This window comes from Vigna angularis, chromosome 6, assembly GCF_016808095.1.
Source record: "Vigna angularis cultivar LongXiaoDou No.4 chromosome 6, ASM1680809v1, whole genome shotgun sequence".
Taxonomy (NCBI): Eukaryota; Viridiplantae; Streptophyta; class Magnoliopsida; order Fabales; family Fabaceae; genus Vigna; species Vigna angularis.
Genome location: NC_068975.1, coordinates 31,610,035 through 31,627,526, shown reverse-complemented (window position 1 = coordinate 31,627,526; position 17,492 = coordinate 31,610,035). Strand labels below are relative to the sequence as shown.

Here is a 17,492-nt window from a genome sequence, read left to right as displayed (position 1 = left end):
TTCTTAAACGAATGTCACAATCTGTACGCGGATATGGACATCCGTCTGATGAGTATTTTAGCCCAAAGAGGTTTCATTTTACTCCCATAATTGGCATGGAGAAAGAAGTACCTTTTGGTCATACTTCCACACGAAAGAAATTGCTTTATGGTTATCTTCACATTTCCACTCCATATAACATCCCTGCTAGTTGGCCACAGGAAGGGAATTTTATATTCCATAGGAAGATTAACCAAACACCTTTCTGCTTCAATTAACAGTTCACAATGCTTATCAAACTCTTCTCCTTCTTTGAAACCTGCTACCAAGTTGACTGGAACATTGTAACAAGGCACAAAATTCTCTCTTTCCTTGTCACAAAGGTGAAATTCTCTTTGTCTAGAGAAAAGGATAAAGTGTTTCCACGTCTCCTCAGTTCTTGCATGATAAGTTAGCGAAGTGGCTTTTCGCGAGAAAGCAATGTTTAGTCCAATGCTTGAAAATAATATTGTCCATTGTGTTGAGAGTAATAACGCATGTAATAACTAATGTAATGATGAGGGCTTCTTTTGATGGGTTTTTGTTGGTTTTGTCTAGCACGAGCTTTCTCTCTTGAAGACCATGTTATTGATGATGACTTTAAGCTTCTCAATGATTTATTATGGTTAAACGGATGTTGACATCCGTTTATGAATCATATCCGTTTAAATATTACTCTTGAAGGGCAAAAAGAGAAACGAAGAGGTACAAGTAACATTATGTGGTGGTGGAGGGAGTAACACCCTAAGGTTTATAGTCGTTGAAGTTAAACCTTGAGGGTTACTCCTTACTCCACCCCACATTGCTCCCGGCACTACCATGTTTTCTTTAAATTCCAAAACTATCATTTACATTTAAAATATCTTACACCCCACCTCTTTTCTTCAACGAATGTCAACATCCGTTGAAAAAAAAAATTCTTCAACGGATGTGCCACATCCCTTGAGTTTTTTTCTTTTTTTTTCATTAATTTATTATATTTTTAAATTAATATATAAATATTATTTTAATTTTTTTTATAAAATTATATATAAATTAGTTTTATTTTATTTAATAAAATAAATATTATTAATTTAATTTATATATTATTATTGAATTAATTTTTATAATATTTTTTATATTATTAAGTAAACGGATGTGTCACATCCGTTAATCGCCACATCCGTACGATTTTTTTATTTTTTTTTTACTTTATTAATTTATTATATTTTAAATTAATATATAAATATTATTTAATTTTTTTAAAAATTATTATATAATTATATATAATCTAGTTTTATTTCATTTAGTAAATTAATTATTATTAATTTAATTTATATATTATTATTTAATTATTTATTATAAAAAAAATTTCGTTATTAAGTAAACGGACGTCCTACATCCATAAGTTTTTCTTTATTAATTTATTATATTTTAAATTAATATATAAATATTATTTATTTTTTAAAAAATTTATTATATAATTATATATAAATTAGTTTTATTTTATTTAGTAAAATAATTATTAATTTAATTTATATATTATTATTGAATTAATTATTGTAAAACTTTTTATGTTATTAAATTAACGGATGTGTCCAATCCGTCCGTAAGTTTTTTTTTAGTTTATTTAATTTATTATATTTTAAATTAATATATAAATATTATTTAATTTAAAAAAAATTATTACATAATTATAAATAAATGTTTTATTTTATTTAGTAAAATAATAATTATTAATTTAATTTATACATTATTATTTAATTAATTATTATAATATTTCTATATTATTATTAGTTAAACGGATGTCCCATATCCGTTATGTTGTTTTTTTTTTTTTTTTTAGGTTACGGATGTGGTCATATCCGTTGATGGATATCAACATCCGTTGAAGGTGAAACGGATGTTGATATTCGTTGAAGGCGAAATTTGAAGAGCAAATTAGGAATGAGGTGGTGTAGGGAGGATTTGGTGGTGGTGGAGGGAGTAGGAGTGTTACTCCCTCCACCACCACGTCCTGCTACCTATACTTCCCCATTCTTTTTTTACCCTTCGGTAATTAATTTTTGTTTTTATTATTTTACCTAACAACCAATACTTTCATTAATGATTCTACCACTGTGTCAATGCACCTCCCAAACAGTCCATTACTTTCGTTTGAATGAAATTTCTCTCAATTCTGGTGCAAGAAGGTGGTCGAGTGAGTGATTAGAGGAAGTGATGGTGCAAAAAGAAGAAGGTGCGGTGATCAGAGAGCTTCTGGTGGTGGTGGTGGTTGAAGGTATTTAATATACAAGACTAACATAACGGATATGGTACGCGCTAGAGTATTAAACGAATTTCAACGTCGATATCAGACATCCAGAAACGTAGAGTTGCTCCCTACACCACCACCAACCGCTCCCTACACCACCTCATACCTAATTTTCCCTTCTATAAAACGGATGTCAACGCCTATTTCACCTTCAACGGATGTTGACATTTGTTTACATATTTTATATTTTAGTTTATTGTTTTTATTTTAAAAAAAAAACTTCAACGGATGTGGCCACATCACGGATGTGCCACATCCGTTTAATAGATTTTTAAAAAGTATTTTATTTATTATTTAAATAATAATATATAAATAAAATTAATAATTATTATTTTATTAAATAAAATAAAATTAATTTATAAATAATTAAGTAATAATTTTAAAAAAATTAAATAATATTTATATATTAATTTAAAATATAAAAACTAAAAAAAAAAATAATTCAACGGATGTGGCACATCCGTTTAGTAGATTTATAACAAAATTTTTAATTATTATTTAAATAATAATACATAAATTAAAATTAATAATAATAATTTTATTAATTAAAATAAAATTAATTTATAAATAATTAAGTAATAATTTTGAAATAATTAAATAATATTTATATATTAATTTAAAATATAAAAACTAAAAAAAAAAATAATTCAACGGATGTGACACATCCGTTTAGTAGATTTATAACAAAATTTTTAATTATTAGTTAAATAATAATACATAAATTAAAATTAATAATAATTATTTTATTAAATAAAATAAAATTAATTTATAAATAATTAAGTAATAATTTTAAAATAATTAAACAATATTTATATATTAATTTAAAATACAAAAAATTAAAAAATTAAAAACTAAAAATAAAAAAATTTAACGGATGTCGCCACATCCGTTTTAATATATTTATTAAAAATATTTTAATTATTATTTAAATAATAATACATAAATTAAATTAATAATTATTATTTTATTAAATAAAATAAAATTAATTTATAAATAATTAAGTAATAATTTTAAAAAAATTAAATAATATTTATATATTAATTTAAAATCAATAAATTAAAAAACTAAAAATTAAGAAAAGAAAAAACTCAAGAAATGTGGCATATCCGTTGAAGAATTTTTTTTTCAAGGAGTGTTGACATCCATCGAGAAAAAAAGGTGGGATATAAGATATTTTAAAATATAAAAGATAGTCTTGAAATTTAAAAAAAATATGGTGGTGTAAGTGGGATGACGTAGGGAGTAACTCTCCCAGAAACGGACGTAGTACATCGGTCGAGCCTGGGCGGTTATCTTGAGAAATTTGAGGGTGCAGTCTTTCTAGCCGTGTGCAGAGGAAACGTTGTTGAATTATAAGAAAGCGGGGAAAGGGAGATTCTGCGAAGCTGTTTCAATATTGGTCGTTTCGGTGCCTGTCTCAGACAACCATGGTACGATCTCTCATCTAACTCACTGAAACCAATACAGTGGATCATTCATCATTAGTTCTACTATTCTTTTACAATTTTTTCCTCTTCATTTCAGATATATAATACGCATAAGTCAGTAGCTTCTTTTTGTTTCTTGTATCAAATCTAGGGTTCAGAGCAAAAAATGATTTAAAAAAAAATTATGTTGAATGAACCAATAACTTGTACAGTTCCCGTATTAGTCTTCTTTATACAGAGGGGAATCTAGGAGGTACAACAATAAACAAAAAGGACGCCATAATTTGACAACGCGAAGAAGCAGGAAATTATGGAATCCTTTGAGTTATTTGATACCGATGGCTCAGGTTTTGTATCTACACTTCAGCTTGGCATCAAAATAACACTATTGTCCAATAATTTTGTTTATTTTTTATTAATGCTATTACTTTGATGATTTTTAGGTACTATTGATGCCAAGGAGCTGAATGTTGCCATGAGGTATTGTTGTTGTTCATAGTCTTAAAATTATTGTTCTATTATTTGGCTGTGATGTTGCCAATGACATCTTATCTTGTGAATTTGTATTGATTCATGAGCTTTAGATTATGCTGACATGATGCTGTGCATATGAAATACTACTATCATTACTTTGATCTTCTAATTGGCAGTTGTCTGCGCTCAAAGACATTAAACAGAACATACTGTTGCAAAAAAGATTAAAATGGAATTAATTAAGATGATGAGAGGTCTCTAACTTTGTATGCAAGATTTACTGGGAAAATTTTTTCATAGTTTGTCACTTGACATAATTTTCTCTTGCTTTACCATTTGTCTCTGTAACTGCTTCTCATGATTTTGAGATGTATTTTCTTTCCCTCAAAACGTGCAGAGGATCGAGTGGTTAGTCCAGAGGAATTCATCACGATGATGAACAGAACTCGCTTCCATCACTAGTGATATCTATGTGGGGCTAGTGACTATCTTTGTTTGGATGCACTTGTATGGGAAAATTAAAATCATAATGGCGAAGTTATATATTGTACTCTCTGTATAAATGATTCCAATGCTGTGACTTTTTGTATTGCCTATGAATAAATAACATTGATGTGTGCTCATATCCATGTGTGTTCTGAATAATTTCACTTTTGTACTAAATGGGCACAATGGGCAGAGCATTGTCTACCACCCCCAAGGATAACAATGGGCGCAATGGGATAACTGAAATTCAAGATGGATCTATATTTCGACTCTGAAAAAAAAAAGAGAGAGTTTAGGGAGGGGGGTTGAGGGCTGCACAGCCATAAGAGTGAAAATTAAAGACTAGGGTTTTCATAAAAAAAAAAGTAAAAAAAATAAAAGATTAAAGTAAAAAGGATAATTTTGTAATTAAAAAGTTTTTAAAGAAGTAGCAGGAGCTTGAGGTGGTGGATGGAACAATTTTCTTCTTAGAATTTTATAAAAATTCTAAACATGATTTATCTTAAAAAACTTTGTATTGATAATATATATATATATATATATATATATATATATATATATATATATATATATATATATATATATTATCAACTCATCTAAGCTTTATACTAACAATCATAATACAAAGATAACAAAAATTTAAATTTATATAAAAATTTCCAAATAAATTAACTGAATATCTCATTATTTTACATCTATGTAATAATTTTTAAATTCACTTGTCAGTTTTTTAGTTATTTAAGATTGGAAAGAACCTAAATCAAATTCAGCTTGATTAAAAATAATTCTTTAAAACTGAATTTGACATTTAACTGAATATCTCATTATTTTACATCTATGTAATAATTTTTAAATTCACTTGTCATTTTTTTAGTTATTTAAGATTGGAAAGAACCTAAATCAAATTCAGATTAAAAATAATTCTTTAAAACTGAATTTGACATTTAAAGTGCGTATGACTATACGTTTATACTAAAAATACGTAGGTTACCAAACTATTTTATAAAGTATCAAGAAATATATTATTTATCAAAAAAAGTATATCTATTTAAAATTATTTAATAAATTATTATATTTATATACCGAAAATTATGTTTGTGAATTATTATTATGTTTTATTAAAATTGAATTACTATGAGATAATAATTGTTATATATATTTTTAATTTGATTTAGTAGTGGTTTGTATATCTTATTTTGATTACATATGTATTTCTTGCAATTGATAATAAGATAGTTCAGTATTATAATAAAGACTCACCTTAGTATTGTCTTTTGTCAATATTAGTATAAACGGTTATTGACTTTGTTTCAATTTAACTCTGTATATGGTTTTTTTAAATGAAACAATATTGTTTTTTTTTAAATTGAGACAATTTATTATTTGTATAAATATTATATTAATATATTTTTAATATATCATATTATTATATATTATTAATCTATATTTTGTTAATCATAACTTTAAGAACTAAATTTGAATATAAATAGATTAATAATATTAAATAAAATAATATGTTAAAAAGTTATTTTTAATAAAAGTATAAATATAACATTTAAACTAATAATAAATTATGTCTCAATTAATATATTTTTAGAAAAATTAAAACTAAATTAAATCAATAAAACATGTGTAAAAATTGTTTCGGGTAATTGGGGTTAAGTCACTAAACGCCTCCACAATTTGTCTTCTTGCCGTCCGGTCTCGCTCCAAGCTCTGTTGTCCACTCCTACCGTCCAGGGGAACCTGTCAAAGATTCTCCAATGCCAAAGTCAGTACGGAAACGGTTGGCGATTTGATGGAATAGTAATGAATGTGCAAATGCAACCTATCTACCACTTACCTCTGAACTGTATTTATAGTTTTTGCTATGGGCTTGAGATTAGTGAAAAGTTAATCTCGGCCAAATTCCAGCCCAATAGCTCTAATCACTTTTTACCTTAATCTTCGTCTTAATGACCTAGTTTATTGATCGGCCGGTCTTGCTCCGCTGGTCACACGGTGAACCATCATGAATATTTATGCAAGTCGCTCAGTAATGCTATCAGAGGAGTAGAAAGATAGAAGAAACATCGACCGTCACAGAAGTCTCGACACTGCTTTCGGATCACCCGGTCCATATGGTACAAAAATTAAACTGAAATATAAGATGATAACATTGACACTTACATATAACATTACACTTACATATAATATTACCATGTCAGATAACTTAACACTTAACACTTAACAACAATTTCTTTTATAAAAAACATGATGATAAAAATTTTAAAAAATAACCTTGATATGTGACATGGAAAATTTATTACACTTATTTATTGCATATGATATAGTAAAAAAATAATTGGTCAAAATTTATTACACTTATTTATTTGAAAGATAAATGTATCTTTTGAAAGTGAAAAGGTGGAGGGAGAACTCCTCAAATTTGGAAAGGAAAAGAAAGACGCGCAACAGATGAAAAAGACAAATTGAAGACAGAAAGTGTAGATAAAACCGAAGGGGTATGCTATAGGGGATAAAAGACAAAGAATGTTGAACGAATTTGCTACCTATAAACAATTAAAATAATTCATATGCAATGAACATGGAATATCATGACATGTTTGGGAGCATCACGAGACTAAGGTCACTTTATTTGAGGGCTCACATGAAACTTATGAACCCACACACTAACAACTTTGATTTTGAAGAACATTGAAAAAATATCTATTTTTATTTTCATCTTTACCGTCTATGTGCAATGACATTTATTCACGCGATAAAACAAATATAAAAATATTCAAGGTCAAAAGAAGAACAACACATAAAGATGATTATTACAATGATATTATTGTTTATATGTCTTTCTACATTCATTGCAAATAAAATTTGAAGTAAAAAAAGGTCATTTTAAGCTTAACCTTTTGCTACTTATTTTTGTCTCATTACATTAGCTTGTGTTTTATTAGACATTAGTAAAATTATCATTATTGAGTCTAAATTTGATGTAAAATGTTAAAAGGGTTTTATTTTATAACTTTTGTTTTAATAATGAGTGTATATAAATTAGAAATGATAAAATAGATTATAGGGATGATCAATTTACTAAAATTTGAGAGTTGAAATTTTTAACTCACTAGTTCACTTTAACTCGATTAATCCATGAATCAAACTAGAAATAATATACATTGACCTATTTTACCATCTTTAATATAAACATAATAAATCTTTCAAAAAATAATTATATATGTACTGTCGTTAAATTTACTCTTTGAAGTGCATATATAATAACACATACTATATATGAGGTTGAACTAGAACTTATATTCACTCTGTATATTCTATTATGTTTTTTTTCCCCTTACCAACTCAAGTGCGAAAATGTCATTCACAAGTGAATTTAATTTAGTTTTAAATTACAATCTTATAACACATACTTTGAAAGGAAGTCATTGTTTTGTAGTTAATTTTTTTTTTATCAAATCCAAATATATTTTAGTATACATTGATATTACTCGCATAAATCATTGAATCACGCATGATTAAAAAATCTTATCCTAAACAGTCATTGAAATTGACTCAAACGCTCGACCCACGTTACGCTCACTATGTTCTCTATACCAAAAAATGGTATCCGTTATAGTTAGTTATACAGAAAGAAACGTTTGAAAGGATGTGAATATAAACCCTTCAATGAAGGATAGAAGATAAACCCAGCATGCAGTGTATCTTTCTGGAACACATAATATTATCTTGCATCCGTGTTAAGTTGGTGAAGGAAAAGGAGTTGATCGGAAATCGAAAAATAGTCTCCTCCTTCACATGGAAGCACATGGTGGTATATTTGAAGTGTTTGATAGAAAAGAAAATATTATCTTTGGTTGGATGATTCACCAATCACGCAAGTCAGCCGTTGGTTTGGATAGAGTCAAATAAAAGGTGATGAAGACCCATTTGTACGGTGTGTGAAGTACGGTGCGTGCAAGTGCTCAAACAGAGCAACAAGGTGACATGTCTGGCTCCATTCCTAGTTATAAATACTCTATCATCGTTCGTCCAATGGCCTTAACGTGGACGCGACGTCCATCTACTCAAAGTCAACAATTGTATCCAACTTTCTCCAATCAACGTCCACCCTCTCACTTTTCCATTTCCACCACATACATTACTATTAAGTTGACCCCATTCTTAATTTATTACTCACTTCATTATTTCAATTACTCTCGTCTACACGTACACCCAGGCCACACGAAGTTGCCTAGAAACTCACTTCCGTTTGCTAAAGTCCACCTATCCATTACTACTTCCTATCCAACAACTAGTCATTTACGTGTCATATCAAGAGTAATGGCCGTATTTCTTGACCAATGGGAAAATTCGAATATTCCTCGCAACACGTTCAATATTGGCTGTTAGCATATCAGTTTTTTTCTTTTCATTCTTTTCTTTTTTGTTTTTTCGGATGGGTTACCATCTAGGTTGTTTTCGATTTTGTCACAAACCATGCTGGCTAATATAGAAAAGAAAAGATAACCACATGACAAAGGAAGAAGATAAAAGACGATTCTTCATTTGCCCTGTCTATTTACTCCCGAGAATTTTTGAATCAAATATACAACATTATTCAAAGGAAAAGAAATGGTACAAATAAATTAAACATTTTCTGATCTAATATATCCCTCCCTCCCATGACATGGTCTAATAAGAATATGAACATTTACGGTGTCATTTTCCCTTATACCCATGTACAAAAATACAAAGTTTATGGAATAATAGTATTAACCAAAAAATGGAACGATGAGGAAAAAGGTTCAGTTTCCTGAAAAGCTGCTGATGGTAGTCCTGCTTGTGCTGTTGTTGTTATTGGTGTTATTGTTTGCATCATGAGCACCGCCTATGATAGAGGAGATTGCGGCGGCGAGGACGGCGGTGAAGTTTGGATTGGAGGTGATAGCGGCCGCGGCAGCACTGACTGTATCAGCCGGCGAGGGTTGCTGGCTAGACTGTAAGGGTGGTCTAGAAGCTTGTGCAGCCAACTGGGAAGAACCTACTTCCTGAGATAGTTGAAGACCAGAGAATTTTGATTGATTATAAAGTGCTTGTGCTTGTGCAATCGGGGTGGCTCCGGATCCAAAGTTCTGAGGCTGCCCTTGAAGGAAGGGCACTTGGAATGGGGTAGCTGGTCTCTGAAATTGCAACGGGTTCGGGTTATGTGTGAGGTCCAAAGTCACAGTTGGAAATGGTGCTGAAGCTGATAGTGTTGCCATGCTAGAATTGCAAGGAATGATTGCTCTAGCTAGCAAATTGGGGTTCATAATTCCATCTGCACTGGACATTGACCCTGACAGTAACATGCTAGCAGCAGCTGTAGTGGTTGACGCCATGGCCATAGCGGCAGGTGGCAGTGGATGGTTATGTGTACCTTCATAAGTTGTAACCAAAATCGTTCTATCCTCAGCACAACGTTGAACCTAATAAAGACCAAGAAATTCCAATTAGTCTTGGCCACAATGCTTGACACACTTAATACATAGTTAATAGATCTTGTTGATAGTACTAATATAAATTGATCAATCAGAAAAACTCACTTGTTTGCGAACTGGGCAACCAACTGCCATAGTGCATCTATAATATGCTCGAGGACATGGGTTCCCCTTGGCCATTTTTTGTCCATATTTTCGCCATTGGCACCCATCGCTTATCTGCAACAGATCCATTGAGTTAGAAGCAATTCACTAGTCATCGCTGTCTTTAATGGTTTGTAAATTAATTAATAAACTGATAAAACATACTATATATATAGCATCATACGTACCATGGGAGCTTCTGATCGAGCACGAACTGAGACACGAGCTTTTCTCATTGTGGCTTCTGTAGTGGACTGATCGATAGCACTGGAAGGGTTAACTTTCTGAAGCTTATTAGGACCCCAACCTTGGGATTCTGACTCTGGGCTCTCTTCCCTACCCAACTCTCTTTTGGCATTAACATTTCTCACACCGTCTCTTGTTCCAACTTCAATGTTATTGTTCTGAGGTGTGCTCGATCGTGTTCTCTCATCGGAGGAAGAGTCAGACACTTGGTCATCTGCTTCGGCTGCGCCACTGGGACCTATATCAAGGAACTGTCTTGGAACCTTTCCTCCACCAACAGCATGATTTTTATCATCCGCCTTTCCCTGAACAACCTGAATTTCAACATTATATATTATTAACATGTTTCAAATCCAATCCAGATCGTTTGCGTAAACAAAATAAAATCATACAATAACCGTGTTATTCACTGTATGCAAAGCAATTTCAGTCTCTTCACTATAATTATAAAAAAAAGGTAGGGCAATTCAAGAAAACTATTTGTAAATTTAATTTATAAGCACCTCATTTTCTGTGTTCTCTGTGCGCTGGTTCTGATGCATTAATGTCATGAGATGCATCTGCAAGGCCGTGTAGTTACCGGTAACATGGCTCAGCATCTCTTTCAGCTTCTTGTTCTCTTCGTTCATGCGTTGAAGCTCCACTTGCATCTGTGCAAGCTGGATAAAAAAGCAAATACTTATCAATTTCACAATTTTACGGTTAATAAAAACTTAAATAACCACAAACCAGAAATATATAAGTAGGATTTGTAAATAAAATAAAAATATGCACCTCGGTGGTTTTGGCTCGCTTATCTTCTGCATCCGATGAAACCCCATCATCGACGGTCGATTGGTCACTCCCGGTGTTAGCAGTAAGGAGTTGTAAACCAGTCTAGAGAGAGAGAGAAAAAAGGAAATTTAGAAGAAGAAAATAATAAATAATCCAGGAAAAAAATAAAAAGAGAAAGAAATAAGGAGTTTAGGGAGGTTAATTTACATTAACGTGGAGAGGTGTTTCAACAATTTCCTTCTTGACGATGTTGGGTTTAACGTGTTGGTCGTGGGAGGGTGGGGAGGTTGGTTTGGTGATTCTATCAGAGAAGAAGTCGACTTCACCGACGACTTTGCGGTTGTGTTCGTCGTCCTTGGCAGCGGGGCGGCTAAGGTTGACGGGGAATCCGAGGAGAGGGAACATGGTGTCGCTGGTGAGTTTGGAGAAAGAAGTGGAAGGCTGTTTGGAAGGGAATAATGAGAGAGATTGCGAGGAAGAGGTGTCAAGGGTGAGTCCCCATCCTTTGTCCATAAAACAAGCAGAAGAAGGAAGAAAGAGTTGAAAGAGGTAGAAGAATAGTATGAGAAATTGAAATGAAGGGAAACTGGAGAGAAAGAGAGAAAGAAAGAGAAAGAGAAAGAGAGGGGTGGGAATGGTATCAGGAAATGAAGTCTTTGTCCAGTGCAATGGGGTTGGGTATAAAAAGAGTTGGAGGGATAGAAGGAGCGTGGACCAAATGGAAATCGAAATTGGACATTTGTGAAAAATTTATCAAATTATTGCGCCAGATGGTGCGTCATCGATGGACAATGTCTGATTCTCCAACATGTACCCGCCCACAGTTCATACCCAGTCCACCTCCCCAGTTCACACCTCACAACCCGACCCGGATTTCATCTCCTCTTTCAAACCTAAACCATTTCCAACCAAAATTACTAATATTTTTTTTTCCTATGTTACTGTATGACAAACATAATTAATATTAGTTCTTAATTAAAATTACCGTTATTAAATTTTTACTGTTTACTAATTTTCTCTTCTGGTTTAAGAATATACTTACAGTGGATTTATTTGAACAGTACTATTCAAGAAGATTGATATAAACGAATTGAAGACTAAAATCATGTTTATATATAGTGGTTTGGAAGCAAGAAAAATGATGAATTTGTGAAATACATGGTTTTTCTATCACTATTTATATGCATATTTGAAAAGAATTGATAGGAAATGTTATCTTTTGCCTTCATATAATTTAATGATTTTTAACTTTCACCGCTAAAGTAAACTGTTGTAATTAATTCTAAAATGGATGTAATTGATTATATATTCGTGTACTTACTTTGTAATAAATTGTAAAGTGGATGGATTACATTTGTATAACCGTATTAATAGATAAATCATATTAATAGATAAATCATAGGATATAATAAAGGTAAGTTACAGTAAACAGATCTTACTGTTTTGAAGCATGGTCGTGAAGGAAGTTCACGAAGATGTTGCATATGATGAGGATAACGTAACTGATTTCACTGCTGGAACTCATTCCAGAGCTTGGCGTAACCAGTTCCAAGCTTTTACACTTAAATATTATTTTATTTTATTTTTTAATTAATTTAATTTATTTTACTATTTAAAATATTTTTACCAATACTTTTACCACTAATAGCATTTTAATAATTTTTAATTCTTATGAATTAAAATATTTTTTTATTTATCCATTAGTCAAATTCTACACAAATTTTTTACTTTTAAATCTATTATTAATCACCTTTAAATCTTTAAAAATATCACACAGTTTACTCTTAAATTTGTTCAAATTCATTTACACCCTCCTCTCAAATCCAAAATAAAGCCTTAGTCATAAATATTATAAATTGTATGTTTAAAAAACGAGTTAAAATAATATGTTCCCCAGAAATCCGTACTTCAAGACCATAGTCAGATTTAGGAGTACGTGATGGAAATGCAATCCCGAGGCAACAATATCTTTAACTAAAGAGAAAAGGATATGGTAATTGAATAGATTCTGGAAGTTGTTGGACGAAGGCGGATCCATTAAGAAGCAAAACCCGACCCGATAAGTGAATTTATTGGATAGTACTGGGAGCAGCAGTCTTTGTCTCTCTCTCTCTCTCTCTCTCTCTCTCTCCTGATTTTAAAAAGGGAAAAGAAGTTTAATTGGTGAAGAAAAAAGAAATGTGTTGGATAAAAGTATCGACGTGCGGGGGGTTTCGTGAAGAAAGGATTTGACTGACTCATAAATGAGGAAGAAAAAGAGCCACCGCCCCCGAATAGTGCGCAAACGATACACGTGATGAAAATGATCCCATTTTCTCTTTTTCTCTCTCAGCACACACAAATTCAACAAGAAAACACAATAAAGGAAAAGCCAAGTCGACCAATTTGACGGCCCGGCTCTCCCTCTCTCTCTCTCTCTCTCTCTCTCTCTCTGTCGTAGGGTGACTGAAGACTGGTTGCCCAAGTAACTTAGTCTTTGCATGGTCCCACTCACCTCATTTCAGATCCCAAACCCCGGGTACCTTGTTGACTCTTTACCTGTGGGACCCTCCTCTTCTCCTCACACCCCTCCCTCCACATTATTTTTAATCTATAATCTCTTCAATTCTATAATTGTATTCTACTTCTTTAGTACAACCTTCCACTACGTTTAAGATCTCTCTCTAGTCCTTCAATCTTCCATTATAAAAATCATAACACTCAAAACATGTATACACTGATTTGAATTTCAAGTACTCTTATAGAAATTAAGAGCCAAGAGTAGTTTAGACCATCATTTTAGGTGGCTTTGTCAATGTTTTATTTTGATAAAAAACACTTTTAAATCACAGGACGAAAGATTTTTTGAAAATATTCTTTATCATAAAGTATTATGAAGTAGAGTTTTTAGTTTAATAATCATAATATGAAGTAGAGTTTTTAGTTTAATAATCATAAAGTACGATTGTCTGATCAGTCATAAATCGAGCAATTAATAATTCTTCCAATCTCATATGAAATAGTCAGTAGACCCGTCTGTTAGACTATGAACAAAATTAACATTAAAAATAACTATATCAATTTTAAGTTAGATTATTACTATTTGAACCCTAATTAGGTCAATACTAATAAGAAATTCATCTCAAAATTTACAAATACAAGTTTAATAACTAGATAATTGATTACTTTTTATTATACATTTATTACTAGAAGATTCATATAAACATTGATTTTATATCTTAACCTAAACTTAAGATTTAGAGATTTTTTTTGTTGGAGAAGACTTCACTTCAATTTCTAATAAACCAAAACAGTAACAAAAACTCCAAAAATAATTGATATTTACAAATAAATAAGTTGATTAATGAGTTAAGTTTTGTACGGCGAAGATGAAAATAATTGTATAAATAATTTATTAAATTGTTTAATTTGTTATATGGGTCCGATAACAAGTCTGTATTTCCTAAACCTCAAATGGAGAAAATAGCAGGAGTTGTGTGTCAACTTCTCACGTGATTGATCATTTGCCATTTTGTGCATTTTTTTTTACCCAAAGAAACTAGCAAGTACCTCAAGAAAAAAAAATGTTAAATTCGAATACAATAAGGGGAATTGGTCTAGCTACAATCAACAATATTTCTCTAAACCTGAATAGTTTTTTTCCTTCATTTATTTAAAATACTAGGCAGCTAGCTACCGGATCAAAATAAATGTATATATTTTAATAAATTCATGTCTTTAATTCGGTCCAAGTCATGCCTTTAGGTTGTAGCATTTTAAAAAAGAAAAAAATGTCCTCCAATTTCAAGAAATTGACATTTTCACAATTTGAAGGTGCAACAAAGCACCTAATCTTAGATAATATAGCATTTGCTTATATTTCAAAAATTGATGCAACAAACAACATTATGACGTTTTCTTATTTTGGATGGATCATTACAGACTTTTACAAGGATTCTTCGTTGCGTACACTAAATAAAGATGGTAATTGATCGAAAGTAAATTAAGCACTGAATTGGTTAATTTCTATTCAACCTGACTCTTTCTTCCAATAACGACACAAAATAAATAAAACAACTATTTACTATTTTTTATGGATAAAAATACCACACAAACATTAGTGTCCAATCTTATAATTAGTAAAAGGGATTTGTTTCAAAGTGTGAATGAGTAATATGTAAATTGAAGACTTCTCAACAAGGAAACTCTATCAACGATGTCACACATCCATGCCAAATAGGTACATAACTTCATCTTTCACTGCAACAAAATAATGCCACAATTATTCAAAAAAAAAAATGTTGGTCATTGAATCACTTTTAACAAATAAAACTTTATAGTCTCTTATGATATATTTATTTCCACTCTCTAATCTAATTAGATTAAATGACATATTTAATTCGGACTTAGAAATTAACTACAAATCTTTTTTTTTTTTTTTTGAGACTTTGGTCTACTATCTTCTAACCTCATCTTACTCAATCTCTGTACTCATTCAGCTTTTAACATTGACTATCACACAAATCTCCACTTCATCCTCTCCACCAATTGTGACTTCATGGCCTTCTCCTCACAGAAAGTTGATAGCTAATGACTTTGGAGATAAGATCCCTCTTATACTTTCCTAAAAAGTAAGCTTATAAAGTAACTACGTTCCAATTTTATATATTACTAAGAAAAAAATAGTGTGAAATGTAAACAAATAGAATATAAATGAAAAATAAAAATGTTTCAAAAACACAATCACTAAGAAAAATTGATATTATTAATGGTCAAAATTTATCAAACGCTTAAAATTTGTCAGATAAATCAAAATTACTCACATTTTACTGATTTTAAAAAATATATCAATAAAATCATCATTGATAAATTTTATTGATGTTTTATTGATGGAGCAATAATTTTGTCGATAATTATTGATAAAAGATAATTACTAACAATTCAATTTATTTAATTTATTCAATGAGATGTGATAATCTCATTTTTATTTATACTTATTATTTTAGTTATTTGATTTATTTAGTAAGATATTAATAATTTCACTTTTATTTATTACTAATTTCACTTTTATTTATTATTTTGATCTATTTAATTTATTGAAGTTAGGTGTTCATATCTGCATTTTTATTTATTATTTCGATTTTATGAATTTAGTGAGATGAGTATAACTTCATTTCTTTTGTAATACATGATGGTTATAGTTATTTATCTATATTATTTGGTTTTAATATTTAATAATCGTTATAAATATATATATATATATATATATATATATATATATATAAAATGGTAAATAAATATTTAGTTTCTTTTAGTTGAAGGTATAATATTAGAGATTTAAATGAATGTTTGTGAATTATTATGTATTAGTTTTTTTCTTATAATTATATGCATATTTATTTATTCTTGTAGTTTAAATATTTTACATATTTTATCGTTCAATATTAGTTATTAACGTTCTAAGTTAGAATTTTTATTTTATGTCCTTTTTATACAATATTTTTCTTTATATTAATTTTATAATCTCACGTGTCTTCCAATATTTATAATTCTAGTAGATATCTTCTTAAATTTTAATTTTATGTCATGTTATGATAAAATTGTGCGTAAATTTTTTTTTAAATATGATTACTTTTAATTTTAACCATTAAAAACATTATTTAATTTTCATAATTTTAAAATTTTAAAATAAGTTTACACGATTGAATTGAATTACTCCAAGATAACCACTGATGTAATATGATCCCGTGATAAATGACAATAGGAGTCATTTTAAAAACATATGATTTTACGCAATAAAAATAATAAAATTTAAGATTATTAAAATCAATTTCATTCGATTTTTTAAAGATTAATAATCGATTAGATGAATATATTTTTAAAATTCAAATGGAAATTAAAATCCATAAATTGTGAGAGAGGAAAGTATTAAGACGAGGTTACCTTCTGAACCGTTTTATTCCCCGAAGTCGTGAATAGTAATTAGAAGGGGAAAATACGAGGGAAATACTAGTTTAATATACAGTATCCGTACATACAACTTTTTCTTGCTTCCATGCATCAACAAATTTCAATTCCTGGCGACGTTGTTCTTAGGCTTTGGTCTCTTTCAAATTGCCTTTAATACTTCTTTTGAAAAATGGCTAAAGTTGAAGGGGAAAAGGCAATTCTTGATGTTACCAGACA

At 30.0% G+C, this 17,492-nt stretch overlaps 1 protein-coding gene and 1 long non-coding RNA gene across 3 annotated transcripts; one reads left to right on the top strand and one right to left on the bottom strand.

Moving 5' to 3' along the window:
- Positions 1-3,531: 3,531 nt before the first annotated feature.
- LOC108342687 (uncharacterized) lies at positions 3,532-4,837 on the top strand. Of its 2 annotated transcripts, none has more exons than XR_001833414.2 (4): positions 3,532-3,741; positions 3,963-4,085; positions 4,182-4,218; positions 4,610-4,837. It is a non-coding gene; the product is annotated as an uncharacterized LOC108342687 (long non-coding RNA). The 2 variants fall into 2 exon arrangements; XR_008249935.1 differs by having other exon boundaries at positions 3,951-4,085.
- A 4,441-nt stretch (positions 4,838-9,278) lies between these two features.
- On the bottom strand, positions 9,279-12,004 carry LOC108340994 (probable WRKY transcription factor 31). The gene is made up of 6 exons (XM_017578586.2): positions 11,535-12,004; positions 11,328-11,429; positions 11,057-11,212; positions 10,496-10,867; positions 10,269-10,382; positions 9,279-10,151 (listed from the first exon to the last, which is right to left on the bottom strand). Exons 1-6 carry the CDS (start codon positions 11,838-11,840, stop codon positions 9,492-9,494), a joined length of 1,710 nt encoding a protein of 569 aa, XP_017434075.1. The 5' UTR covers positions 11,841-12,004; the 3' UTR covers positions 9,279-9,491.
- Between the last annotated feature and the right edge of the window lie 5,488 nt (positions 12,005-17,492).

Bases quoted from the DNA above. Each gene is read 5' to 3' on its own strand.
- LOC108340994 (XM_017578586.2), bottom strand. From the start codon at position 11,840: ATGGACAAAGGATGGGGACTCACCCTTGACACCTCTTCCTCGCAATCT. The intron at 11,213-11,327 runs GTGCATATTTTT...TTTTTTATCCAG, and splicing joins AGCGAGCCAAAACCACCGAG to CTTGCACAGATGCAAGTGGA. The intron at 10,868-11,056 runs GTGCTTATAAAT...GTTGAAATTCAG, and splicing joins CAGAGAACACAGAAAATGAG to GTTGTTCAGGGAAAGGCGGA.